The 26658-nt window shown below is 39.3% G+C and overlaps 2 protein-coding genes and 4 long non-coding RNA genes across 25 annotated transcripts; 5 read left to right on the top strand and 1 right to left on the bottom strand.

The window, feature by feature from the left end:
• The first annotated feature begins 1770 nt into the window (after nucleotides 1-1770).
• LOC133743806 (uncharacterized) lies at nucleotides 1771-2941 on the top strand. Its single transcript, XR_009863276.1, has 4 exons — nucleotides 1771-2284; nucleotides 2436-2524; nucleotides 2610-2694; nucleotides 2804-2941. It is a non-coding gene; the product is annotated as an uncharacterized LOC133743806 (long non-coding RNA).
• Nucleotides 2942-3032: 91 nt separating this feature from the next.
• LOC133743807 (uncharacterized) lies at nucleotides 3033-3482 on the top strand. Its single transcript, XR_009863277.1, has 3 exons — nucleotides 3033-3110; nucleotides 3189-3242; nucleotides 3345-3482. It is a non-coding gene; the product is annotated as an uncharacterized LOC133743807 (long non-coding RNA).
• A 32-nt stretch (nucleotides 3483-3514) lies between these two features.
• On the top strand, nucleotides 3515-6988 carry LOC133743804 (uncharacterized). Of its 9 annotated transcripts, XM_062171835.1 has the most exons (7): nucleotides 3515-4056; nucleotides 4165-4515; nucleotides 4621-4743; nucleotides 4957-5078; nucleotides 5410-5456; nucleotides 6047-6139; nucleotides 6601-6988. In XM_062171835.1, exons 2-7 carry the CDS (start codon nucleotides 4333-4335, stop codon nucleotides 6774-6776), a joined length of 744 nt encoding a protein of 247 aa, XP_062027819.1. In that variant the 5' UTR covers nucleotides 3515-4056; nucleotides 4165-4332; the 3' UTR covers nucleotides 6777-6988. The 9 variants fall into 9 exon arrangements, 4 of the variants coding, with proteins under 4 accessions (XP_062027819.1, XP_062027822.1, XP_062027820.1 ...); XR_009863275.1 differs by having other exon boundaries at nucleotides 3515-4515; nucleotides 4621-4700; nucleotides 6597-6988; XM_062171838.1 differs by having other exon boundaries at nucleotides 3515-4515; nucleotides 6597-6988.
• A 3140-nt stretch (nucleotides 6989-10128) lies between these two features.
• On the bottom strand, nucleotides 10129-15230 carry LOC133746431 (uncharacterized). 12 transcript variants are annotated; one of them, XR_009864145.1, is made up of 8 exons: nucleotides 15010-15230; nucleotides 14824-14908; nucleotides 14642-14739; nucleotides 14241-14324; nucleotides 13205-13306; nucleotides 12748-12914; nucleotides 11151-11257; nucleotides 10129-10449 (listed from the first exon to the last, which is right to left on the bottom strand). It is a non-coding gene; the product is annotated as an uncharacterized LOC133746431 (long non-coding RNA). The 12 variants fall into 12 exon arrangements; XR_009864137.1 differs by having other exon boundaries at nucleotides 12748-13010; XR_009864146.1 differs by adding an exon at nucleotides 12068-12651 and having other exon boundaries at nucleotides 12748-12873; nucleotides 13205-14324.
• Nucleotides 15231-15885: 655 nt separating this feature from the next.
• Nucleotides 15886-23135, top strand: LOC133741908 (isoflavone reductase homolog). The gene is made up of 4 exons (XM_062169621.1): nucleotides 15886-16272; nucleotides 16499-16739; nucleotides 22243-22446; nucleotides 22775-23135. Exons 1-4 carry the CDS (start codon nucleotides 15925-15927, stop codon nucleotides 22936-22938), a joined length of 957 nt encoding a protein of 318 aa, XP_062025605.1. The 5' UTR covers nucleotides 15886-15924; the 3' UTR covers nucleotides 22939-23135.
• A 2615-nt stretch (nucleotides 23136-25750) lies between these two features.
• Nucleotides 25751-26652, top strand: LOC133741910 (uncharacterized). The gene is made up of 3 exons (XR_009862227.1): nucleotides 25751-26040; nucleotides 26269-26388; nucleotides 26613-26652. It is a non-coding gene; the product is annotated as an uncharacterized LOC133741910 (long non-coding RNA).
• The last annotated feature ends 6 nt before the right edge of the window (nucleotides 26653-26658 follow it).

Raw genomic sequence — 26658 nt, forward strand, 5'->3', positions numbered from 1 at the left:
CCCTAAAACCCTAACATGCTCATACGATCTCCAAAAATTACAAACTATATATCAAAATGCTCGTATCGACGAGCAGATCGAAATCAGGAACAGAAACTGTCCCTGAGGTGGCCGGAAACCACCGGAAAACACCACCACAGTGGTGGCACCGCCACCGGCCCAAAGTCAGAATTTGGCAAAACTTCCAATTCCAAAGTTCTTCATCTCAACTCCAATTGAAACTTTCGTAACTAGCACAAAGTCAGAATCGAAGCCTTATGGCCGGAATTTACCTCGCAATCTCTGAAACTCGATGAACCCTAGAATCACAATCTTCAAAATTCGACCTCCACACTTTGAATCGTTGCAAGCCGTCTTGGGTATAGAATCTACATCTTCTGGGCTAGAAAAGCCCTCAAGGATCAAGAGCTATGGTGGCCGGAGGAGGGAGAACCAACGGGGGCGATTTCAACGTCGGCAGCTCCACTTCTCAGCCTTGTACCGCCGTGTACGGTGCTTCCCACGACGAATCACCACCACAGACGTGTAGAGGGGACTGAGGCGAGCAGGATTCCCTTCGGAATCGCGCCGATTGGTGGCCGGACGGTGAAGAAATCGACCGGCGAAGGGAGAGGGCGAAAATGGGCTCGGGACCGAAGAGAGAGAAAAAGTTTCCCATTTCGGAAACTTCTGATTTTTCTGATTTTTTTCCTATTTAACCAAAATGGAAACTTTTTCCGAATGTGATAACTTCCTCATACGAACTCCGATTTCCGCATTCCGCATGTCCACGAACTCGTATCGACGCGCTCTACGATTTCCGTGAAGGAAGTTCTCACAGAATCTAAACATATAAAAAGTCAAACTTCGTAACCCCCTAAAACGTGCACTTCGAATAATTATTCGTCCGAAAATAATTCCACTCCACCGTCGAACCACGAAATCGTACAAACGAACACTTTATTAATCTCAGAAAACATTTAGGAATTAATAACGAATTTCCAGGGTCTTACACTTAATAAGTCTCTGAAGCAAAACACATTCTTGGGCAGCAAGTGTAGCAGCCCTGTACTCTGCTAGATAAAGAAACTAAGTTTTGTTTCTTGCTAGAAAAAACACCAAGAAACACTTGTGGAATTGCATTGAAAAACATAGCCTGATGTTGATCTATTTTTGTCTAAGAGTAAGTTCGCCCGTTGGGTCATCAGGTCACCTACTATTCACTATTTTTTAGTGTTTATTTTCACTCTCTGGGTCACGGGCACAGTTTCCAATAAGACCTGGGTCACCAGGTCAGCTTGCAGGTCACCAGGGTGACACATGGCGACCCAGGGCACGAAATACACTGTGCCCGTGACCCAGAGAGTGAAAATACACATAAAAAATAGAGAAAAATTCAGCTACCGTCCCTATACTATGCTGTCAAGGCCAATTTGATATCCGAACTCTCAAAAGTATCAATGTGATACCCAAAGACATATTTTGACATCAACGTGATACTTCCGTCAAAAATATCTAACGGCTCTGTCTGCTTGCTGACGTGGCAATCACGTGGGGATAAAAAAAAAGGTCAAAAGACCAAAATAACCTTCTTTTAATTTTTTTTATTCTATCTTTTTTTTTTTTTTGGGAAATTTTAATTCTGTCTTCTTCTTCCTCATTTCTCATCACTACTAGAATAATGCTAATAGACATCATGTCTTTAAAATCAGTTAAGATTTCAACTGATGTAAATTGTGTTTATAACATCGGTTCTAAAAAATCTGATTTCTATAAAATAATTAACATCGGTTCTTATACTGAACTGATGTCTATACTTTTCAAACAAAATTTAAAAAAAACGCGGAAATGTACTAAGTCTAAAATTAAGGAAGCGGGAGCCAAATTTTCACTCCCTCCCAACACTTAGTCAGATTTCCACGACTGATTGACTAGGTTTTCCTCTACTTTTCCCCACACCGGCCGCGATACAGAAACACCGAGACCGACTTCCTCTTTCACCCACACCGCGACCGATCGTCCTCTTTCCCCACACCGCGATACAGAGACACCGCAACCGAAGTCATCTGTCGCCCCCGTCCAGTAACCGACGACCTCTTTCGCCTTCTCTGGCTCCGATGGCTTGATTTCCTCCTCCTTCTCTCTCATCTCTCTTCTGAAATCCAGCGAATCTCCCAATTGCTGAGATCGAGAAGCCGAAGCCGGAGCTGCAGTGGCTGTCTGTCCTTTCTCTTTCCACGGGCCTCCCCTTCTCAGCCCCTCTCTTCGACCGTCGAGGCGGCGACGGCCATCGCTCTCATCGACGGTAATTTGCTTGAATCTATAGTTTTCTGGGTTTGTGATTTCGTAAATTTGATTCATGCTTGTGCTCTCTTTAATTCTGATTCAATTTTCGTTACCCATATAACGGTTGGAAATAAGATTAGACTTTTGTATTTTTCTGAATGTGATTTTAGGCACTTCTGAGGCAATTACGGCTATTAAGGAGCAAGAGAAGCAAATTAACGATTTTAGACAACATTAGTGGGATTATAAGACCTTCAAGGTACTTATCTAAGCTTCGACTAGTACTGAGTTGCTGAATTTTCAGTCTAGTGAACTTTAATAAGATATTTGGTGCTATGTTTCAGATTGACGTTGTTATTGGGTCCACCGAGCTCCGGCAAGACGACGCTACTATTGGCTCTCGCCGGACGCCTTGGAACTGGTCTTCAGGTAGTGGTTTATCTTGCATACTCATGAAGTTTATGATAGTTGCTGATTTTGAGACTTCAGCTTCAATTAGTACTCATTTGTTTATGTTTGATCACTTTGAAGATGCCAGGTAGCACAACATACAATGGCCATGGCTTAAACGAGTTTGTGCCGCAGAGGACGTTGGCTTATGTCAGTCAACAGGACTGGTTTGCGGCGGAGATGACTGTAAGGGAGACTCTTGACTTTGCAGGACGGTGTCAAGGTGTTGGATTCAAATATGGTAAGGTTTGGGAAATGTGTACTTATTTGTGCATGGTTTGTGTTTGATGAAGTGTTGACATGAATGTTTGGTGACAGATATGCTAGTAGAACTAGCAAGAAGAGAAAAGATTGCGGGGATAAAATCCGATGGTGATCTTGATATATTCATGAAGGTACTTGTTCTTGCTACAGATGTTGATTCTTTTGAATATGTACTATGTAGTGATTACTGACGCAATGTTGTTTTCTAGTCATTAGCTCTTGGAGAGAAAGAGACAAGCCTTGTGGTAGAGTACATCATGAAGGTATTTTCTCGATTCCAGTTATTGAAATTCCTACTATGTTGTATCAAGATTTCTTGTTTCATTCTCTTTCTAGTACTAACATATTTCTGACAAAGATTTTAGGGTTGGACATATGCGCTGATACGTTGGTAGGAGATGAAATGCTTAAAGGTATATCAGGGGGCCAAAAGAAGCGGCTTACTACAGGTGCATACTTGGTGTTTCTAGAAAGGTATAGACTAGGTATAAGCTCTGCGTGTTGGGTAGGAAGGATAGTTTCGAGTTAAGACAGTATTGCAACACAGACTTAGAGATAGGTGAGAGCCCCAAAGACTTCCTCTTGTGAGTGCCCATGGAGAAAGGCATTGGATACATCTAATGAGGGATAGGCCAATCATTCTGCACATTGATAGATATAGGGTTTAGGGTTTAAAGAAAGAATAGATTATTTCTAATTCCTGAAGAGCGTGTAGGAGTTTGATTGTGGGAACCCAAAATGACCACACACTATGACCATAATGATTTGATTTCTAGATTGTCAGGAAAATAATCTCTTTCTCTACAAAAGGTAATTATACTTGGAATGTGATTTGGCTGAGGAAATCTCATGTAAGCTTTCTCTTTCTCTAAAAGAATAACCGAAACAAACAGGATATTCTTTTGAGTTTTCTGATGCAAGCTTTCTCTGTCTTAGACACAATGGGATGTTTCTAACTTTCTATACTGACTAATTATTTAGTTAATTAGTTCCTTTTCGTTTTCTGTTTTCAGCAGTTGTTGCAATTCGTTTTCATGACTCTTGCTATGTCAAAATGACTATATAAGTGGACCATATGTAAGTGCTAACTTCGCCATCCGTTTTCCTGTTTGTTCTGTTTTTGTCCCCTTTTAAATGCATTCTGGTAGCAAATGTTTGAAGTTACTTATATTTATTTCTCTGCAGCCTATCTACTTTTTTGGTATGGATCATCATATTATAGAAACTCAAAGTCTGTTTAACTAAGCAAACAGATGATAAGTTCTCCAAGAACAGAGAAATTCTATTGAATCAAACCATGCAGCTTAAAAGGAAAACAAGACTGATTTTCCAAAAGCTAAAGGCGGTTGGTAGATGCCTAGACTTGAAGTGGCATGGCATTTAATAAATTCAAATTGTAAGTTATTGATCATTGGTGTTGCACTTGTGGTGATTCTGTTGATCATTCTCATCACCAAACACCCAAAGAATTACCTATACCCAACACGCATAACATCTGGAGCAGCAGCTTTGGTGTTTTCAGCCTTCTACATCATGGTATGATATTGTCATGGAAATATTTTGGATCTTTAAGTTTTTTGTTTACTCCTCTTTATAAAAGTTGATATCCTCTCATTCCATGTTGATATCTGGGATATAAAGTACCTGTTTCTCCCTCTGCAATGGATTGGCATGAATGCTATGCTTGTCTACGTTATGGCAGCTGAAGGCATCTTTGCAAGGTTCATCAACGGGTGGTATTACAAGGACCCCCATAATACGCTAGTACATTTACATACCTTCATTCTTTTCCTGCAATTACCATGTTAGATAGATTATTATCTCACCAAAACTCATTCGATACGACTGCTCATGCAGTCATGCTTGCTATACATAGCTGACTATGATTACTCGCATTCTCTTTTCCATTGAAGTGGTTTTATAGCTTTACTTTTCAGCTAATACTGATATGAGTAATATTTTTGCTACTTGTGGCAGATATATTGGATCCAGAAGCACATTTTTGTTGGGATTTGGCATTCAAGGAGAGTAGGCATTCTACTCTATGTAATCTTCGCAGAGATCTTGTTTTGGGGCATTGTCGCTGGCATTTTGCATTGGTTGGGCATATATTGGAAGCTTTAAATTCTACTTTTAGCACTTTGTATTCACTGTAGTGAATCTTGGACTCTTGAACTACTTGTTTATGCCTTTATTTCTTCTAAACTCTGTGAAGAACTGCAGTAGCTTAAACTTTTAATTTTTAATTTTTCTCTGAGAATAAATAAAGATATTTATATTTAATATTTTAAGTTACTAATTAGAACCTAATTAACAGGTTAAAAAGATGGCTTTAAAGATGACACCATTAACTAAAATAATGCCATGTAACGTGGAGCATTGTAGATTTTACCACTAATTGTTATGATATGGTTGTGCTCTGCGTTTTAGGGGTCTTTACCGAGCTTATTCAGCAGATGCAAGTAAAAGGTGCGCAGGTATGGGTTTCTTTGATGCCTCTCTTTATGGTCCTTTTCATGCTGGGGATAATTTGTTGATTGTCCAATGGTACTGCTAGATCTTAGCATATAATCATTTCTAGGAATTATGTTTGCTCTTGTTGTGAGATTGGAGTTTCCAGTGCTCTATCCTGGATATAGAACTTAGGGGACTATAAAACTGGCCTCTTTCTTATATGTTTGAAGTTTTGCACCAAGTTATTGCATGTCCACTTGGTTTTGGTTTTGAAATTTGAAATTGGCCTCTTTGACAGTGCCTTGGTATTGATAACATAGAGTTGAGTTCACCAAATGTTACTTGTACCGAGTCTACTCTTTGTCAAAATTCTGATTTTTTTTAGTGACCATTAAAGTACTCTATGGGTAGTATGAGCTTAGACAATGCATTTCTGGTAGTTAATTTCCTCAATGCAGCTTTAGTCCTCATAGCTTAGTTAAATGATGACTAATGTCAAGGTTGAGTCAGTGGAATTTCAAACTTTCTAGTTGATGCTCATGCAATAAGATGAATGTAAATTGTCATGAGGGAATAACTGGTACATGTGGCTTTGATTCACGAATGATTGCAGGACCTTTTATATACCAAGTCAGAAGCCAACTGACGCCAACCAAGTCAGGACCAAATTTTGTGATGCATTGCAGTACCTCTCTTACGACTTCAGGTTTTCAATTGTGCCCTTTATTTTCTTCATAACTACCATAAGAAAAAATATTAGTTTAGGTCCTTTTTGGTTGGGAGTTGATGTAATAGACATGATCACATGAATATAGTTTGGAACACCTGTAAAAAGGCAAATGGAGCACTGGAAATTGTTAGTTTCTGGTACCGTGATAATCAACTCAAGTAAACTAGGATAATTTTTGTGCTTAAAATGATTATTTCCATGTTTCAACTTTCAAGGTAAAGAAAGTTGGTTGTTCTGTTCTATTCCAAATGAAGTAAACTATGCAGCTGAATTTGATAATATAAGATGGAAATCCAAATGTTCTGTTCAGGCTAATTCTTGACAATGATCAGGTCTAAACTATCCTTTGGAATGTGATAACATATAAGATGAAGTGCATGTTTATGCAAGCGGCATTTCTCTTTTTGCTGACAGCCATGATTTTATATGTTAGCCAGATAAGAACGACAAGGATTTGGATCGGGCGAGTGAGAGGCAGGATCTTGAAGGAAAAGAGCTAAAGCAAGAAACTACTTTGCATGAACTGGAGCTGGTTGCCGTCCATGCTCTTCATGAACTTGTTTCTTTAGTTCACAGTCATGTCAATGCTGCAGGGCAATATGATTTTGAGTAAGGCTAGATTTTGCTGACTATTTTGTAGTAGATGTAGTGATATCAGGATGAATTGTGAACAAATTATACTGCATGTAGTTATTGCAGTAGCGGTATCTTCTAGACTAGCCTTAAAGTAGGTTAGGGTTTATTGTGCAAAATTTTTGAAGCTACCTCAAGCTCTAATTTTGTATAGAAATTAATGCAATTCCCCAATATTTGAATTTCATGTTATTTGTGGATCAACTTTCTAGTACCAAATACAGCACGAAAGAGTTATAACAGTAGTTTGAATTCATAGACTGATGTCAAGAAAAGAAAAAAACATCAGTTACTGATGAAGAACTGATGTCAAAAAATATAAATTACATCAGTTTGATAACAAAAACCGATGTTAGAAAAGAGAAAATACATCAGTTGCCAAACAAAAACCGATGTCTAGATTACTATGGACATCGATATATAAACAAAAACCGATGTCTGGTATAAATATGGACATCAAGATATAAACGAAAACTGATGTCTAAAACAATTATGAACATCGATAAAAACACAAAACCGATGTCTGCAATTAATATGGACATCGATATATAAACAAACACCGATGTCTAGAGTAACTATGGACATCGATACAAACATAAAACCGATGTCTAGAATTAATATGGACATCGATGTATAAACAAAAACCGATGTCTAAAGTAACTATGGACATCGATATAAATACAAAACCGATGTGTAGAATTTAATATGGACATCGAGATATAAACAAAAACCGATGTCTAGAGTAACTATGGACATCGATATAAGTAGAAAACCGATGTCTAGCTTATGAACCAGATGTAAAAATTTATTAGAACCGATGTGTAAAATATTATTAGACATCGTTTCTAAATCAGAAACAATGTTAAAATGGATAATTGTGTTGTTAGACTTATATTTCATTAAGCATCTAATGCCAAAATATGAAGGTTCGACAATAGATAAACACACCAAAATGGTGATCACATAAACGTTTTTACATCGGTTCTGAACCTTAAACCGATGTCTTGTGGCAAACTAGACATCAGTTGTGAACCGATGTCTTAGTTTTGGTGATCTTTAACATCACCCACTAAGACATTGGATTTTTTTTTTTTTTAACATCAGTTGTGAACTGATGTCTATGAACTTTATCCTAGTAGTGCATCCAATTTCGCCATTGATGACCACCACTACAGCTCCACCTCAACCTAACCCACTGCAATTCGATCTTCAAATGCATAAGGAAACTATGGCAGCTCGTTTCAATGATCAAGAAGAAGCGATGGGTTCTTGGGTTCAACTGTTAACTATAGAAATCCAATTGGACAAATGTTACCTGAAATAATCGGAAATGTAGGGAAAGCAATTAGTGAGAGATACACCAACAAAACCCCAATGATCAGTTTCATCACTTAATCTGGGTAGAGAGGAACTACTGGTAAAACACCTTTAGTATGACCAAAATCCCATTTCCATAATCTGATGTCTGCAAACATATCTGAGAATTCCTTCTCAAGTCTACCAGTGGCTAAAAGTCAAAAGTGTACCTTTCTAAAATCACTTCTATGACTTCCGATGCCTCAAATCTTTCTTTTGTCACCTGTGGATGAATATAGTATGATATTATGATTGGTCATTCTACTGGACCGCAATATAGAATCCATATCTTTCTATTTAGTCATCTTGACTGGTTTTATCTTCTTTTTTCCGCTCGTTGTTGACTGGTTCAATCTGGGTTGGTATTTGATCTCCCATTTGGGTCTCTGGTTTGTGCTTTTCTATGTTCTTCTTCTAACAAGAATCAGAAGAGTCTGAAAAACCAAAAACAAATTAGAAGAGCCGATCACAACATGGGAATTGCAGCACCTGAACAATACATATACCAATGGCAATGCCACTCCAGATTTTCAGCTACCAACCAGAACAACCAGCCCATATCTAGAGTCAGGTTACCCCTCCAGCTCAGTTCAAAATCAAACACGCTTACCTCTAACAATACTACAACTCCTCCAATTCCAACACCGCCGGTTAAACCCCACCGGAATAGGAATAATAATAATATTAGGAAGGGGAAGAACAAGAAGAAGAATGGACGTGGGTCCAGCTGCAGCACCTCCGATATTCTGCGGCTGATGGATGGGCTCCGAGAGAGCGCAGCAGCATAATAAGGAAAAGAGAGAAAGAAAGAAAGAGAGCTCGTGCCTTTCGGAGGTAGAGTGGAGGAGGACTTGACTGGTTCTTTGTTATCTGTTCTCTTCTACTTCTCTATATCCAGTTGGTTTCAGAGATGAGAGAAGAGAGCAGAGCGAGTTCGAATGCCTCACCCTTTCCCCATATTTATAGCTAAATTACTCCACACCTACGTGCTCCGGCCCCAAAGCCTCCTCCTCGTAGCCGACACCGGCGGCAATCTCTGTCCGCTGCTCGGGCTATTCTTCATAAGCCACAAACACTTTTGATCAAAATAAATTTCTCCATTTCGGCTGTTCTTCATAAACCCACAAATCCATTCTCAGAAAATAACCAATTGTGATAGAAAGGAGAGAGGATCAGATTGGGAAAGGAAGAGAGAGAGTTCGATCTGTTTTTTTTTTAATTTTTTTTTATTATTTAGTAAAGAAAGACGATTTTACCCTTGATAAAAATATCACATGAGACCCACATGCTTGCCACGTCAGAAAACTGACGGAGCCGTTATAGATTTTTGACGGAAGTATCACATTGATATCAAAATACGTCTTTGGGTATCACATTGATACTTTTGAGAGTTCGGGTATCAAATTGGCCTTGACAGCATAATTTGGGGACGGTAGCTAAATTTTTCTCTAAAAAATAATTAATAGAAGGTAACCTGGTGACCCACAGGTGAACTTGCTCTAATTCTCCACACAAAATCAGCATGTTTATAGCCATACATCTTACAAGAAAACACCACCTTTTGTAAAAGTGTGTCAAATCAAACTTTTGTAAAAGTGTCTCAAATCAAGTGTATGATAAACATTGTTTCAAATCTTCTTTGCTGCCTCCAAATTAACATAGTTCCATTCATCTCGAAAGTCTTCTTCTGCTCATCTTATAATTGATAGAGGAATATAGGCCGGGTTTTCCCTGTTGTGAGTAACTGAGATATTTTTCTTTTGTTTTTGTACGAACAAATAATTTTGACTAGCAAGGAAACCCGCGCGATATTGCGGGATTGATATGTTTTCCTGAAGTTTATACGTAATAGAGTAATTCATAATCTAATGAAAAAAAAAAAAAAAAGCTTTATCTTTGATCTAAGAACCATTCCAAGTCTCCAAAACATGCTGCAACTGTAAGACCTAATTTCAATTTTCTATACCAAAGAGAACGAACATCAACAGGATCATAATATATTAAATCTGAAAGTGAATTCAAGCTATTCAAATCCAGTGTACAGAAGAATGTGAAATAGCTAAATAATCGCATGCAACAAAAAGTTCTCTATCATTCCCATAAATGAATGCCATCTTCATGTGAATCCCACCTTCAGGTACTGCTATATCTAGAGTCTTTATCTGCTCTCCAGTAGTTTCATTATCTTCACCATATTGCTTTTTGAAGTTTTTTCACAATGTTAACTCTATCAATGTTACCACATTCTTCTTGAGAGAACCCATGCCATTGGAGCTGGTCTACAATTTCTTTTGAGTCTGCGTTAGATTACATCACAAAAATCACAATATCAGTGTGCTTACCTTTGTTTTCTTATATTTGGAATCTGATTTTATCATGCAAGAGCAAAGTTTCAAGTAAAATTTTTACATTACTTCAACTCCAACATATAAGCTATCATATGAAGATAAACTTGCAGTCAATACTTCCTATCAATCTATCGATACAGTATTTATGTTACATTCTGTTACTTGAACACACTCGATAACCAAAAGTTTGCATATATAATTGAATTTTGTATAAGAAAAGAATAACTGCATTATCCACTCAAACTGACAGACATACTTTTTCCAAGAAAAAAGATTAATCACGTTCAATCAAGATCTTAGCCATTCATTAAAATGCAAAAAAAAAAAAAAATCACACACATGGTTGAAATCAAAGCTTAATTTGAATTGAGAATTTACCATTCTCCACATGAAACTGTCCTAGGCAATAGTAAATTGGCATTCAGCTGATGAAATGAAAATTCTCAAAAAAGGACTAAAACACACAATTACAGCATCAGCAAAGCAGATTTGTTACATGACAGACTAAATCTTCCATTATGCCTCTTTAGGTTTTACCATGAAGTTAACTACTCTATGCTTTCACATTACATCTAGTGGTTTCTGTTCTATGGCAGAGTAATGATACGAATAATAATTCAGCAGAATTGCATCAATTATAAGAGGCTGACCTTTCAGTCCAAACTTCAGATTGTTATTGTTTGGCTCATAAACATTAAACAATATCCCTTGGTCCATCAGTATTTCTCCAAATCAAATTCATTCCCTTTGCTTGAAACTGCACAGAAATAATCAGAGTTAAAATCAAGACATATATGACTATACTCTGTGTGCTAGGCAGTGAACATAATTAGCAGTTGTATGAGAAACCAAATGAAATGCCTACAGATATTCTGTACTTCATTCCAATATCACAGCAATTGACTTTCTACCCAAGCATTTTGTACTTGTGAAATTAAATAATGAAGACCATTAGTTTAGTACCTAAGCCAACTGAAAAATAGATGTTCCCAACCTGCTTATCTATGTTTTAGTACCTAAGACAACTAAAAAATGGGGAACGATATAATATTTGTTGACCACCTTATGGTTATACTTAAAACTATTATGGCTGATTGTCAGCTTATTTTCCATTAGACCACGGAGGATAAGTTAATACTTCAAACGCAATGTGGGACACTGAAAATGTAATATAGTATATAGCTTGATTGCTTCTTTCCCATTAGACCACAGAGGATAAGTTGACTTACCATTATGTACTTAGACTTATAATATAGCTTGCCAAACCCTTCCAAGCGAGGGAAAATTAGAGCTCAGAGGAACTGAGCAAGCACAAAACAAAGGCAACGACTTCCAAGATATCAAAAGGAAGCAGCAAAAAATAAATATTTTCAAACATATTATTATTATTCAGAACAAATTGGTAACATCCTCTCCAGTATTCCAAGCCGGCCATATTCAAGGTCACCTTGGGGACCAGATCAGTGTTAAAAAATGACCTACCGAATACACAATATATGTACAAAGGATATCAAGTTAGAACCAAACCAATTTGTATATGTTATTATTGAAAGGAACCAAGACGTACATACAGCATCTAGGAATTAAATTGCTTGATAAAGGTCGGGCTTGTTTGCCAACTTGATGCAGACCTTGAACTCTCTGTCTTTCCTCTAAGAGAAGTTAACTGTCGATTTAATAAAGCTAGAGCTCTATGATATTATTAAATAAAAGAACCCAGACAGAATCAAATGTACACCCAGATAGAATCAAATATTGCCCACTGGTAAATGAACTAATAGATGTTTCTATTTATACATATGTACTGGTATTTTTATTTAAGTTTATGAGTTTTGTGTTAAAAAAAATTGTTCCAATTGTAGTCAGTACAGTCAAATCAATCCGCAAATGAAAAGAGAAACTGCATATCCCACAGCTAAGAGGGATCTCTGAAGAAAAAAAATCCAGATTCAATGGTCATGTTGACCACTATAAACTATTAATCTCCATTTTTCTAAATTGTATGTACTTTCTGCTCCTAAAGAAGGTACACTTGAATCTACCTATTCCAAAACATCATGCCACCATTTTCTGAAAACATATATAATAGAAAAGAAATCTACTCCCCTCAATCTTTCTTTCAAGCGCAATACCAGCTATCCTCAACCACCCCTAAAACATAGAAAACCCCAAATAAATCAAAACCTAACCACAACAAAAACCACCAATTCAAATAGCCAATAGCATATGCATCGACCGAAAACACACCTTCAATCAAAAACCTTTTCTATTCTTCTTTCGATTCCAAGAACGCAAGATCTACTCGCTTCAGTCTTTCTTTCGATTAGTGAAAGGACCAACCACCACCTATCCCCTTTGCGTTTCCAGTCTCTTCTGCTGAACGACACGACGCTAAAAATATAAAAATTGGGCAACTGTAATTCACGTAACCACCAAGGGCAAAATCGTCATTCAATTCAGGCTCGAATGAACAGTAGCGCCTCGAATGAACAGTTGCACAGTGCGACGCCCTTTAGTATATAGTATAATATGTAAGAAGGTGCAGAATAGTGTAACAAACTAAGAACAAATTTTACAAAATCACATATAATCGAAAACAAAAAAAATGAAAATATGTGTCTAAAGACCACTGAATTTGAAAAAAGAAATTCATCTGAACTGAGAAGAAAAACCATAAATCCAAGAGAAAGACAGATTTAATTACCTGATTAACTTAGACAGCAATGTGTCTGAGTAACGATGCCCAAACAAAGAAAGACACAAAATTGTCTTTTTCTTGTTTGCTCAATCACCTAGAAGGCACTTTCTGTTTCCACCAAAGCAGTTTGATCACACAACAAAGGCATAGAAACCATTCACAAAGAAACAAACCATATGACTTCATCATCACAGGAGACGAATAAACAAAGTAGTCCATTAAGTATACTGTATAAGTCGTCAATCTCATCATTAGTTATACCTTCTTCAGCATTGAAACTCTGCTCATGAAGAAGAAGGTGGGACAGATGCCCAACAACAGATCAAAATCACAGACTCTAAAATTTCAGATTTAACAAAGAGAAGAAAAACTGTTCTCTCTCTCTCTTTTTTTCCCTGTCTATCTTTCGATCGTCAATTTTGTTTAGAAAACAAAGAGTTGGCAAGTATCATCAATAAACACCAAAAGGAATGAGTTGATGATGATGATTATTATTATAACACACACACATATAAAATTTTGTGTGTATATATATGTATACAAACTTCAAATTCAATAGTTAGTGTGTAGGAAATACCTATGGAAAGGCAGCCCATACAAAGGTAATTATGTAACTACCGCAAATTCTACATGGAAATAAACCAAAGGGATGGCAGCAAAGGCAATGAGTCATGTATAAAACTTTATTTTCTCAATAACTTCTTCTTTCGAACATCATAAACTGTATTACAAATTAGGCATTTTATTTCTACTTCAACATATGAAATAGTAGATCAATTTTGTATAGAGAATGAAAAATTGGCAAATTTCATCAAAAAATATCAGAACTACTGGATTGATGATGACAACAATCATATATATACATACATAAAATATTATATACATATGTATACACGGATTTTAATCTAAAACTTCAACAACCAACTCTCTTACTGACTTTCAGTCCAACCCGAGCATCAAACATAAGACAATGAAACAGCGAATCAGTAATCAATCATTCAAACACCATATTAAGACGGAAGAGGAAGTCACCAACGATTACCTTTTTTGAGTAGATAAATGATAACGCAACGGTCGCTGTGAACGATTACCTCTTCTCTTTTCACACTCCCTTCCAACATGATGACTAAACTTGCAATTCCAGGAGCATTTCAAAACAAAAACCCAATATCAGACAGGAAAAAAAAAAAAAAGGATAGATGAGCAATCCAAAACAAACCCAGACCCACATCCCTCTTAGATCCAATCGTTAGCTAACTTTGATTAACAAAACAAAGAAACAATAAAAAGTTTTGTCTTGAAAGAAAATAAAAGCTGACAAATCAGTTACTACAGCTGAAAACATAAAAACGGAAAGTGAATTAAAGGTAATCACTTTGGGTATATGAACAGAAGATGAACAACTATGATATTCATCTTGATTTTACTTAACTGAAATCTTACCAAGCTTTCACTGTTCTTGATTTCGATTGTTCAGGTTGACCTTGACTAACAGTGAATCTAGATGGTAGTAGCGGCTCCCCGAAGATGAAAGGAATCAACTACTTTCAAAGAATAAATGAAACAAATTAGAAGCCATGGTAAATGAAAAAAATCAAACAAAATTAGATGCCATGGTAAAGTACCTGGGATGATCAATTTACAGGTAAAGTACCTCTTCTTCTTCTTCTCTTCTTTTCTTCCGTTTCAACAGAAAAGAGGTTTTATTAGCTGTAATGAAACAGAAACCCAACCTCTATCAAGCCTTTATCGAGGACTAAAACTGATCATCTTACCGTATAATTTTATCGCTGTTGATCTTAGTGGCTAACCTTGATAGTCTGCAAGAAGAGTTGATGCATGTCGGTGTAGAGATGTTAGTGCAGATTGATACTTCCAGAAAGAGGAAGAGCCGAGGATTATACCCAACCTTATCAGGCAAATCTGTAATTTATCAAAAATCAATCCCTTTGCCATAGAAATCAATCCTTGCCGCGTATCTAAGGAGAAGCGAGAGAGCGAAAAAACCTGAACCTTCTGGAGTTCTAACATTTTATTGTCGGCGGGTGTTTATAACAGACTGAATGGCAGGGATGTAATTTAAGAAAAAATTAAGGGCAAAAGCGTCATTTACTTCGGGCTTGAATGAATAGTGACGCCCTAGTGAACAGTTGACGCGCTTTAGATAATTGATAATTAGGGAGAGAAGGTTAGCAGTAGTGCAGTACAGCTAATGAAAACGGTGACTATATTATTCTCCATCATAGATGTCAAAAAAAAACACTGACCCATCCTGTCCATCTTGCCCTATTAAATGCAAGATGGTTTGTTCAAGCCAAGAATTTATAACAAATTAATCCAACTAAAGTCTATATATATGCAACTAAAAACTCACCTAACATGTAAGTCACTTTCGGGGTATAAATAGCTAGATAAATCAATATTTGAATTTGTGAATAGTTTGCTATACGTGTCTTGCTAGTAGCCATGCATCACCAATTAACCCATTTCAAACTCTCTCTCTCTCTCTGTTGCGTCTAGGGAACCAACCATTTAATAAGGGTGACTTTTACTGAAAAATGCAAAACCCAAAGTCAGCTTGCTTGCGAGTTGCGACAAATTGTGTCTGAAAAGGAAAAATAATGGGACATCGATTACCAACTACGTACACTGTCTCTCTATATGATATATATAGGTATTGTGTCTTTGTAATAACGGAAGACATAACCAGAGAGCTAGGCAAAGACATGGCAAATGCAAAGAGCAACCTGAAGGTTCTTGTGGTAGGTGGTACTGGATATATTGGGAGAAGGATTGTTAGTGCAAGCCTAGCACAAGGCTACCCGACTTATGTCCTTCAAAGGCCGGCAACGGAGATTGGCCTCGATATTGAGAAACTACAAATGCTCTTGTCGTTTAAGAAGCAAGGGGCTCATCTCGTGGAGGGTTCGTTTTCTGATATCCAAAGCCTTGTCGATGCCGTGAAACAAGTTGACGTTGTCATTTGCACCATGTCGGGGGTGCATTTCCGGAGTCACAACCTTTTGTTGCAGCTCAAGCTTGTTGAAGCCATTAAACAAGCTGGAAATGTTAAGGTATTTGACTCCGATTTATTTTCTCTTATTAATGTACATAACAATTACATATGTATAGCAATCCCGGATTTTCTTACTTCAACAAGGCTATGAACTAACTCAGGGCGTAGAATAGCTTTAGGTCAAAGTTCTAAGGAATAGGTTCTTGAATTTTTACAAGCAGGTCTAAACCCTAACATTTAATCGATCATGAGCCGTATTTACTTTTTTTCCTCTCTATGTGTAGCGCTTCTTGCCATCAGAATTCGGTTTGGACCCGGCGCGTATGGGACATGCACTTGAACCAGGAAGAGTATCATTTGATGAGAAAATGGTGGTGAGAAAGGCAATAGAAGACGCTAACATCCCCTTCACTTATGTGTGTGGTGCTAGCTTCGCCGGTTATTTTGCGGGCAACCTCTCTCAGATGGGAACACTTGTTCCTCCGAAGGACAAAGTCCTTATTTATGGAGATGGCAACACTACAGGTAACGTTTCATGTTATGCATATTATATTTATCAAAAAACAAGTAAACAAAAAAAATCTTATTGTCCTTGTATAAAGAAACAAAAAATTCTTGTTGCACCCAAAAAAAATCCTTCCCTTTAGTAATTATATTTATTTAACTCATTTGGTTTTTTAATTATTTAGGTTCTTTAAAGGTTGTTCACAAAAGGAAATAAATATATTTTCATTTGGGTGTGGCTATTGTCACCCTACAGTTTTCTTTATTCACCCTTGTTCATACCTGCACTAGCAAGGCTATTTGCTACATCACCAAGCATAATTAACACCCTCTTTGGGACACCCACAAGCCATGGTGAGGCTCAACCGCTACTTGCATCTTGTAGCCCTATGTTCAAGCTACGCTACGGTATCCGGAAGTCGCATATCCGCCACCGGGAAGCCACCTTTCCGGCTTTGCCAAGTTGCCTCCGCAACTAGGCATTTCTATACTAGAATAGTTGTTTGCTTGTCCTACATCGAAAACCATGTAAAGGAGATGGCTTCCTTCACCTACAAAAAGAATGCCTCCTCCCACTTAAACACCAATTCAACATCCAACATCCCATTACATCTTTTGTAATCCCTTTGGGCCGCAAGGCCCGAACACACTAGTTAAATATTCAAGTGGACGTAGTCTCCCGCTAAGGCGGGAGGTGAACCACTATACATCTCGTGTCAATCTCTCTCTCTCTCTCTCTTTACTTATCGTTAATTAGATCCCCACGGATCCAAGCATTAACATTGGCGCCGTCTGTGGGAAGCCGTCACACAAAGGCTTCGTCACACTTACCATTGAGTTAAGACATCTCAACATATCCTTAGCGGCCAAGTCAACGCCGACCATGGCGGGTCAACGCCCAACTCAAGAGTCAACGCCCAACAGGGTATGAAGATAACGACCTGCTCCGCTGCACAGGTCTGATCAACATCACCGTCGCTCCGCAGCTCCTCTTCAGAGTCCTCCGCCAACCTCCAGGTCACCGCCGAGCTCTTCCGCCGAGCATCTCCGTTGAACTCGAGCTCGGAGCCTCAGCTCTACTTTGCAGTTCCGCCGGACCCAACTGTTGCTTCCTCCGCTAGCTAGCTCTGCTCTACGAGGCACCACAGCTAGCTGTCGCTTCAACCGCCGAGCACCACGCTCCGCTCCGCTAGGCAAGCCTCGACCGGCAACGCTCCGGCAACCGCTAAGACAACGCTCCGCCAGGAGCACCATTCTCCAACAAGCATCGCAGCAGCTCCGCTTAACCGCCGGCGAAGACCGCCGCTGACTAAGAGCTCTGCTAACCAGCATCCTCCGCCGGCGAGTCTTCCGCTGGCCAACCAGTGGCCATCATCGCTGGCTTCTCCGCTGTCCTCCTCCGATGGTTTCTCCGCTGCCCTCTCCTCCGATGGCTACTCTACTGGTATCCTCCGCCAGACCGCTAGCTTCACCGCTGGGGGGCACCGCTGGCCAAGGTACCGCTGACCAAAGCTCCGCTTCGCCAGCCACCGTGTTGCTAGGAGCAACCACCAGCGCTCGTCAAGCAATCAACTTCCGGTTAGCTCCCGGCCAAGCCAACACCGCTAGCAGCAAAACAACGCCAGATACCGACCATCAGCGACAACCCAGCTTCACTTACTCTCAAACCGCCAGGCGTTATCCACCATGGGCCCTCCGCTAGCCAGAGCCCCGCGCATAGCCCGCCCGGCCAGTGGCTCCGCTCCGCTGGCCAACCCCCGCCAGCAAAAGGCCGACACGAGCCTCCGCTGCCCCTCCAGGAGCCAACGCTGGACTGTTCACCGCCGAACTTCTCCTCCGCTGGATTGTTCACCGCCGAACTCCATCTCCGCTGAGCATCCCCCACCTGGTCTGGGCACCCATGGAGATCATCTGTTCACCATGGCCACCACCATTCCATTTTCGATCATCCTCTCCGCAGGTGCTCTGCTCCGCTGAGCTTCAACGCTGGCCAAACCTCCACTCCGCCAGACAAAGCTTCCGCCAGCCAATCCTTCCGCCGGCGAGTCCTCCGCCAGAGGGATCACAACCGCCACCAGCCTCTTCTGGAACGCTACTGCTAACACCAGCACCGGCCGTCACCTCAGCACCGCCAACTGTAGCCTCGCTGAGCTCTGAGACACCGCCGGCCAACTTCAACGGCAAGGCACAGCTCTGCCTACCCAGGCCTCCGCCCACTGCAGGCCTCCGCCCAACTTCGACATCGAAACACCGCATCCGCCAGATAAGTGCCTTCCTCTTATCTCTTGCGCTCTTGCCATTTGAGCTACCGCTGATGCCATGACTATACATGTCTCTAACCCTTAAGCATGCCTGCAACATGTTATTAGTTAGCAACTTTCCTACAAGTACATGCTACGCACATGCATGCTTAAATTCACTTTCATGTGACATTCATTGTGAACCTTGTGACACTTATAGCTCAATTAAACATGCTCTGATAAACGCTTGCGAAACGGTTACGACTCGCTTGGGTATCAAAGCATGGCCGCGACTCGCTTGGGCTACGCCCCGCACGCTCATACAGCGCCTACACCCAACTCGCTCGAACACCTAACTCGCTCCGCTTATCCAACATGCTTTAGTTACGCTCTCGGCTCACAATGCTTCATACATATGGTCTAGCCTCCGGGCACCACACTTTTTCACGTTTTCCTACATATGGTCTAGCCTCCGGGCTAAACGAGTCTATAGTCTACGACCTACCGCCGTGCGGCCGGGCGACGCCCCATTATCTCATGCACTTCATACATTAGTGCACCGCCGATGTAACTACATATACGACCTTTTTTGTCTTTTGTGATGCAGGACGGCGAGTCCCTTCTTGCTTGCGAAGCTCGGGGACTTAAGTCCCGTCGTGCGCCTCTCGGATGTTACTTATGCTTGATGACTTCATCATTTGAACTCCCCAACCAAGAAGCTACTCTTACTCGGGGACTTCGGGGACTTGTTCATACCTGCACTAGCAAGGCTATTTGCTACATCACCAAGCATAATTAACACCCTCTTTGGGACACCCACAAGCCATGGTGAGGCCCAACCACTACTTGCATCTTGTAGCCCTATGTTCAAGCTACGCTACGGTATCCGGAAGTCGCATATCCGCCACCGGGAAGCCACCTTTCCGGCCTTGCCAAGTTGCTTCCGCAACTAGGCATTTCTATACTAGAATAGTTGTTTGCTTGTCCCACATCGAAAACCATGTAAAGGAGATGGCTTCCTTCACCTACAAAAGGAATGCCTCCTCCCACTTAAACACCAATTCAACATCCAACATCCCATTACATCTTTTGTAATCCCTTTGGGCCGCAAGGCCCGAACACACTAGTTAAACATTTAAGTGGACGTAGTCTCCCGCTAAGGCGGGAGGTGAACCACTATACATCTCGTGTCAATCTCTCTCTCTCTCTCTCTTTACTTATCGTTAATTAGATCCCCATGGATCCAAGCATTAACAACCCTACTTTCCAGAAATATCCTTATAAGATATATTCAATTAAAAAAGATTTTTTTAAACTTAAATTTCTCATTAAAGTTTCCTAATAAAATCATTATCAGATTTACTTCCAATTTTTTTTTCTTTCAATTTCAATGTTCGTCTATTTCAATTCATATCAAAGTATTAGTAAGTTAATAACAATATGCAATGAAGAAGAGATTGATTTTTTTTTTTTTTTTGTATTTTAAATTTTTCACTTTCGGTGTTCACAAATGGTACTGCAAAAATTTTGATGAAGTTCACGCTAATGGTTTTATGAATTGAATAATGAATTAACGATGAGAAGGCAACAAAAAGACTAAAAATAGTAATAAATTCACATTTGAGTGGAGAAAATGAAGATTAATGTTATCCAATGAGAAATTAAGTAGTATGTGTATTTAATTAATTGATTATGTATTTATTTTTCCTTACATATTTTAATTTTAAAAAATTAGTGTATTTATTAGTCATTTTGTACTTGCGTAATATAGTATTTTAATAATTTAAATGATTGTAGGGTGAACTAAGAAAATGGTAGGGTGGCAATAGCCGCACCCTTTTCATTTTCTTTCAAATTACTTTTAAGACTCCGTAAACCATCCTTTAGAGTTTTTAAGATAGTGTTTTTAACAAAATTAAAGTCATTTGAAGTTTCAAGACATCGATGAGAATGAAACCTAGTAGAGCTCTGCTAGGGCTACGAGAGCGCCGCCAATGGGCCTGGCGTCTCTGCCCCTCCCTTCAGCCTAAACGGCGGGGTATTTTGGCATCATCTTTGGTGGCATCTCCATTGAGTATGGCTGTGACCGTCTCTTACCATCCTCTGAGGTTCTCGGAGCAATCATGGCTAGCGCATTCGTGGGTTGCGTCGTTGGCGTTACCTTCACAATCGACCACTGGTGGGAGAGCTGCTACGCTTTGCCGGGAGAAGCGTCTGATCTTTCCTTTCGATGTGGGGAGGTTACGACCCAAACGTCGGAGGTTGAAGGCGTTCCTCGACGGTAGGTGTCTAGATCAGATCCGTGTCGTAAGGGCGGTTTGGTCTGGTGGTTTTCGGCGGATGCTTGTTGAGTGGAGCGTCGTCTTTTTCTTCCGACGAGCGACGGCGGTGCTGTGGTTTGATCCGGGTGCCGTTGGTATGGAAGCGTGGCGGCACAGTGGGCTGGACCTGCGCTACATCTGGTGGTGGAGGCAGGTGGAGTCTCGTTGGTGGAACCGGATTGTGCCTGCTCCGACGACGGGTGGTGCTGGGAGACAATCCAGTGGGCTCTGGGCTCAAGGCGTCTTGGGCTTGGGTCGGACCTGTAATGGGTGGAGAAGAGCTGCTGTGTTTGGGCCTCCACAGTTTTGGATCCAAATTTGGGATCCGGGTGGCAAATGGATTCGAATTCGGATCTGGGATTCGGGTGGATGTGGGGCTTGGACTGTCACCCATTATCTTCTGTGGGCTGTTTGTTTTTCTCAATGGAATGGGGTTCTTGTGCTTTACTGGTATTGGATCCAGGACCCACTTCTATGGTATTTGTTCGTAAAAGATCGGCTGCCAACATGGCCATGTTCTGACAACCTTGGCCGGCTTCGATCTTTAGGTGGAAGAGTGCCTTCATTCCAGCGCCAAGTTGGCTTCTGTCAATTTGTGCATTGGAGTTCGATGGGTAGTCAAACCACTGACTACTCAATTCACTACACGGCTGCAATCTGTAGTGTAAAATTAGCTGGTGTTTCGACGTTGCTACTATTGCGATTTTCATATTTCTTTGTATTTCAGATGCTTTTTGCATCTTTTCCTTTCGTGTTGCTTATTTTCATTATTGATGCATCTTTGCATCGTATCGTTGTAATCTTTCAATTTCAATAAAGGGCTGACCTCTTTTTACTCAAAAAAAAAAAAAACAAAATTAAAGTCCAATTTAACAACCGAGATATTTTAATGAAAATTCGATTTATACAAGGGTACGCTACCAAATATCCGTCTGAAGTTTTTGTTGTTGTGCATGTACACAGTATCTTTCATGGACGAAGATGACATCGGAAGCTATACAATCAAGACACTAGATGATCCGCGAACTTTGAACAAAACATTGTATCTTCTTCCGCCCGAAAACCTACTCACTCAAAGACAATTGGTGGACATTTGGGAAAATCTTGTTGGAAAGAAACTAGAGAAAATTTCTCTTTCTAAAGAAGACCTCCTTGCCTCTATGAAAGGTAAGAGTACTAAAGTGATTGCAAGGTAGCTAGAAAGTTGTTTGAGTGAATATCGTGTTATGAATAATTTGAAACTCTCAGACTTATGCAACTTGTTTTTCGTTACTGTATCAAGCAATCATTTTAGTAAGTTTGGACATGCATTATTCCTTGTTGGGTAAGTTCTAAACTCGCATGAAAGGCGTAGCAATTTAGACACTGTCTCAGAGAGAGACTCAGTGAAATAGTCATGCCTGTGAAGATGCATACTACCTGCACCTAGACATGTATACATTGTACTCCCTCTAATCCTTTGAGTAATATATATGCATGTGTATGTGTTTTTTAGGTATGGACTATGCAGGCCAGGTCGGGGTGGGGCATTTCTATCACATTTTCTATGAAGGCTCTTTGACAAACTTCGAAATAGGGGAGGAAGGAGAAGAAGCTTCAAAGCTTTATCCAGAAGTGAAATACACCCGCATGGATGAATACTTGAAAATTTATGCATAAGAATGAAATATATGTCTCTGCAATCTATATCTAGAATCACAATTAGCAGAAGGACATAATCATCATGTAAACACACTAAGACATAAACTCGGGCTCGTGTGGCCAATCATGTGCAGCACTCTTTGCAAACTCTCAAGTGTGCACAGGGCCCCCCCTATTTATGGTGACCAGGATCACTTAGTCTTCCATTTCTCTCACTCTTGATGATATCCTTTATTTTTTTTTTTGAGAAGACTCTTGATGATATCCTTTAATGTATATGATAAACAAGAAATAATATTACTAAGTTTTCTAAATTTACCTTTATAATAAGTACAAGGCTAAATGTGCATTGGCGAAAGAAGTCGGAGAAAGCATGCCAAGGCTGGGCGTGCTGAATGCCTGAATGCTGTTTTTTTTTTTTTCCTTAAAAAGAGGGTAAAATTGGAAATTAAGGTACAAATTATTAATTGCTATATATGTGTATTAAGATTTTTACTAGGTACATTGAACAACACATTTTTTTTTTAAATTCTTTTTTTTTTTTTTTTGAAATAGGGCCGGTACGGCTGCCCTCAAGCCCGGCCTTGACCATTAATGAAACCTCAGAATACATGGGGGGGACATGATACCTAAACCTCATATCACAATAAACATAAAGAGAACAACCCGAAAAAATAACGAGAGTCTCTACAGAAAATATGTATTCTAATAAACACCAATTAGCGAAGAGTGCATCATTGACTACTCTATTCGCTTTACAAAGATAGCGACATACCGGAAAGATTTTGCTCACGCGGAGCCATAATTTACTATTACTATTAGTTTTCCCACCATGTTGCCACTGAAAAACAATCTTTTTCTTTTTTTGAGGAAAAAGAAAATTTTCCTTCTAATATGTTGCACTCTTCTAATGATTTTATTATTATTTATTTTTTTTGCTAACGTCTCTAGTTTTTATATAATTATTTTTCTTCTTTTGATAGAGTTGTTACACGATCCAATGACTGAGCTCCATCTACCCATGTTAAAAGTTTAGACTTTGGATCCTGCCTTGATTTCATTTCGCTTTAAGAAATGGTGGCTCTATGCAGACCTCCTTATTTACTCTTTTGACCTCTCTACAGTAATGGAAAACGAGTTGCATAAGTCTGAGAGTTTCAAATTGTTCATAACACGATATTCACTCAAACAACTTTCTAGCTACCTTGCAATCACTTTAGCACTCTTACCTTTCATAGAGGCAAGGAGGTCTTCTTTAGAAAGAGAAATTTTCTCTAGTTTCTTTCCAACAAGATTTTCCCAAATGTCCACCAATTGTCTTTGAGTGAGTAGGTTTTCGGGCGGAAGAAGATACAATGTTTTGTTCAAAGTTCGCAGATCATCTATTGTCTTGATTGTATAGCTTCTGATGTCATCTTCGTTCATGAAAGATACTATGTACGTGCACAACAACAAAAACTTCAGACGAATATTTGGTAGCGTACCCTTGTATAAAATCGAATTTTCATCAAAATATCTCAGATGTTAAATTGGACTTTAATTTTGTTAAAAACACTATCTTAAAAACTCTAAAGGATGGTTTACGGAATCTTAAAAAGAAGTTTGAAAGCAAATGAAAATATAATTATTTCCATTTGTGAACAACTTTTAAAGAACCTAAATAAAAAACCAAATGAGTTAAATAAATATAATTACTAAAGGGATGGATAACACTCGAGTATAGTTGGAGCATTTCACATGCGCCGAATGGGTTTATCTTGGGCCTATAAAGCCTTTGGGTTCCCCTTGACAAAGTCAATAAAAATAAATAAAAAATATTAAAAAAAACACTCAAGTATAAGGACAACAAGAATTTTATTTTCTTCATATAATAAGGACAGTAAGATTTTTTTTTGTTTACTTGTTTTTTGATAAATATAATATGCACAACATGAAACGTTACCTTTAGTGTTGCCCTCTCCGTAAATAAGGACTTTGTCCTTCGGAGGAACAAGTATTCCCATCTGAGAGAGGTTGCCCGCAAAATAACCAGCGAAGCCAGCATTGTTAAACTGAATGAGCAAACAATCCAAGATCAATTCACAAGTACATAAACACACTGAATATTAATCAACACAACATGAACCAAACAACATGGCTTTGAGGCCTACCTTCTTCATTGTTGAGAGTCATTGCACCAGCAACAAACCTTCACAGTAAACACGAATTGATCTTCTCCTTAGCTCTGGATTCAAGCACCTTTCTATGGGACAGGACTTTAGGCTTTGTTACAGAGAGAGCAGGGACAAACACACCTTATTTATATTGGCTAATGATCCTAAGAGTCCTCCCATAAAGACGTTTCTTAGAAACCAAGTCACCTCATTAAGAAACCTAATGCATCACCAACTCAACTTACATTGTAATCTAGCTAATGGATAAAATCCTGGATTGCTATACATATATAACACTATGCCAAAAAGGCCTTCAGATGACATAAGTTTTGTTTTATGTCGTCTGAGTTTTTCAAACAACACAATTTTTTTTATGTTGTCTGAATATGGACTAAAACCATACTCGTTCAATTTGAAAAAATGGTCAGCATTCAGACAACACATTTTGGTCGTTGTAGAAGATGATGATTTCCTATCTCAAATTTGGAGGGATATCCAAAATTTGATCAAGTATTTTTCCCTCTCAAATAGCCATGCTCTAGTTGACTAAAAAATGTTGTGACACTCAGACAACATTTAAATGTCGTTTGAGTGTGGAGCTTGTTTCAAAATTTTATAGCTTATTTTGACTCGTGCTTTTTGACATAAATCCCTCGCAAATAATTCATTTTCTGTCCTTCTCACTCGATCAACTTGCGAAACTGAAAACCTCAAAAACCAGCCTCTCTACTTCTCACTCCCAGCCTCTCTCAAATCTCGATTTTTACTCTCTCCTTCGTCTTCTTGCTCTCTCGATTCTTCTTCTTAGTCTCTCCCTCTCAGATTTCTTCTTCTCCTAAAAACCTCTCAGAGCCCAGCACCACCGCGATGACCTCGACCCAGATGGAGGACGCCGTACGACATCGCACTGCCATCAACGATTACCTGAAGAGGTTACTCCAGCATAAGGAGCTCCAAGTCCGCACAGGTCAGATTCGCACTCCAAACCCTCTTCTATCCAACTACAAAATGTTCCCAATTTGTTCAATTTTTAGTCTAGGTTTCGATTCTGATTTTCAATTCAGCCGATTTTGTGCCCTACCTATTAATTTTGGTTGATGTTGTTTCTGGGCAGTGGGTTTCTATGTGAATTGGGAAATTTTAGATGCTATGAGGAATTTGTTTAGGTCTGAATTGCATGTTTCGGGTTTTGCAGTGTGAGAAAACTTGGGAGGAGCTAAGAAGGATTTTGGGAAAATTGAAGATTACTTGAAGTCGCTTCAAAGTGTTTGTTAGATTATAGGGGAAGTTCTGAGACCTCTCAATTATGGACAATGTAAGTAAAGTTTGGACCTTTCTTTGTTTAGAACATAAACATAGTTCCTGGAAACTCTTGGTGATTATGATTTTGTAAGACCATGATTTAATCTCAATTGCGTAAGAATCTATCTCGGTTAGGAATTTCTGTTCCAAAGTGAAATTGATCAATTGGGTGCTCATTAATTTTTTATCTTGGTGGAATTCATGCCTCGGAATTGTTGGATTTATGTGAGAATGTAGTGAGTTGCATGATTATGGTCCTCCATTCTTCGCCGCCTAGTAAACT

Source organism: Rosa rugosa, chromosome 4, assembly GCF_958449725.1.
Source record: "Rosa rugosa chromosome 4, drRosRugo1.1, whole genome shotgun sequence".
In the NCBI taxonomy this organism is placed as follows: Eukaryota; Viridiplantae; Streptophyta; class Magnoliopsida; order Rosales; family Rosaceae; genus Rosa; species Rosa rugosa.

Coding starts and splice junctions, on each gene's coding strand:
- LOC133743804 (XM_062171835.1), top strand. CDS start 4,333: ATGCCTAGACTTGAAGTGGCATGGCATTTAATAAATTCAAATTGTAAG. Junction 4,516..4,620: donor TTTCAGCCTTCTACATCATG/GTATGATATTGT, acceptor TGGGATATAAAG/TACCTGTTTCTCCCTCTGCA. Junction 5,457..6,046: donor TGCAAGTAAAAGGTGCGCAG/GTATGGGTTTCT, acceptor GAATGATTGCAG/GACCTTTTATATACCAAGTC.
- LOC133741908 (XM_062169621.1), top strand. CDS start 15,925: ATGGCAAATGCAAAGAGCAACCTGAAGGTTCTTGTGGTAGGTGGTACT. Junction 16,740..22,242: donor TGGAGATGGCAACACTACAG/GTAACGTTTCAT, acceptor GCATGTACACAG/TATCTTTCATGGACGAAGAT. Junction 22,447..22,774: donor CCTCCTTGCCTCTATGAAAG/GTAAGAGTACTA, acceptor TGTGTTTTTTAG/GTATGGACTATGCAGGCCAG.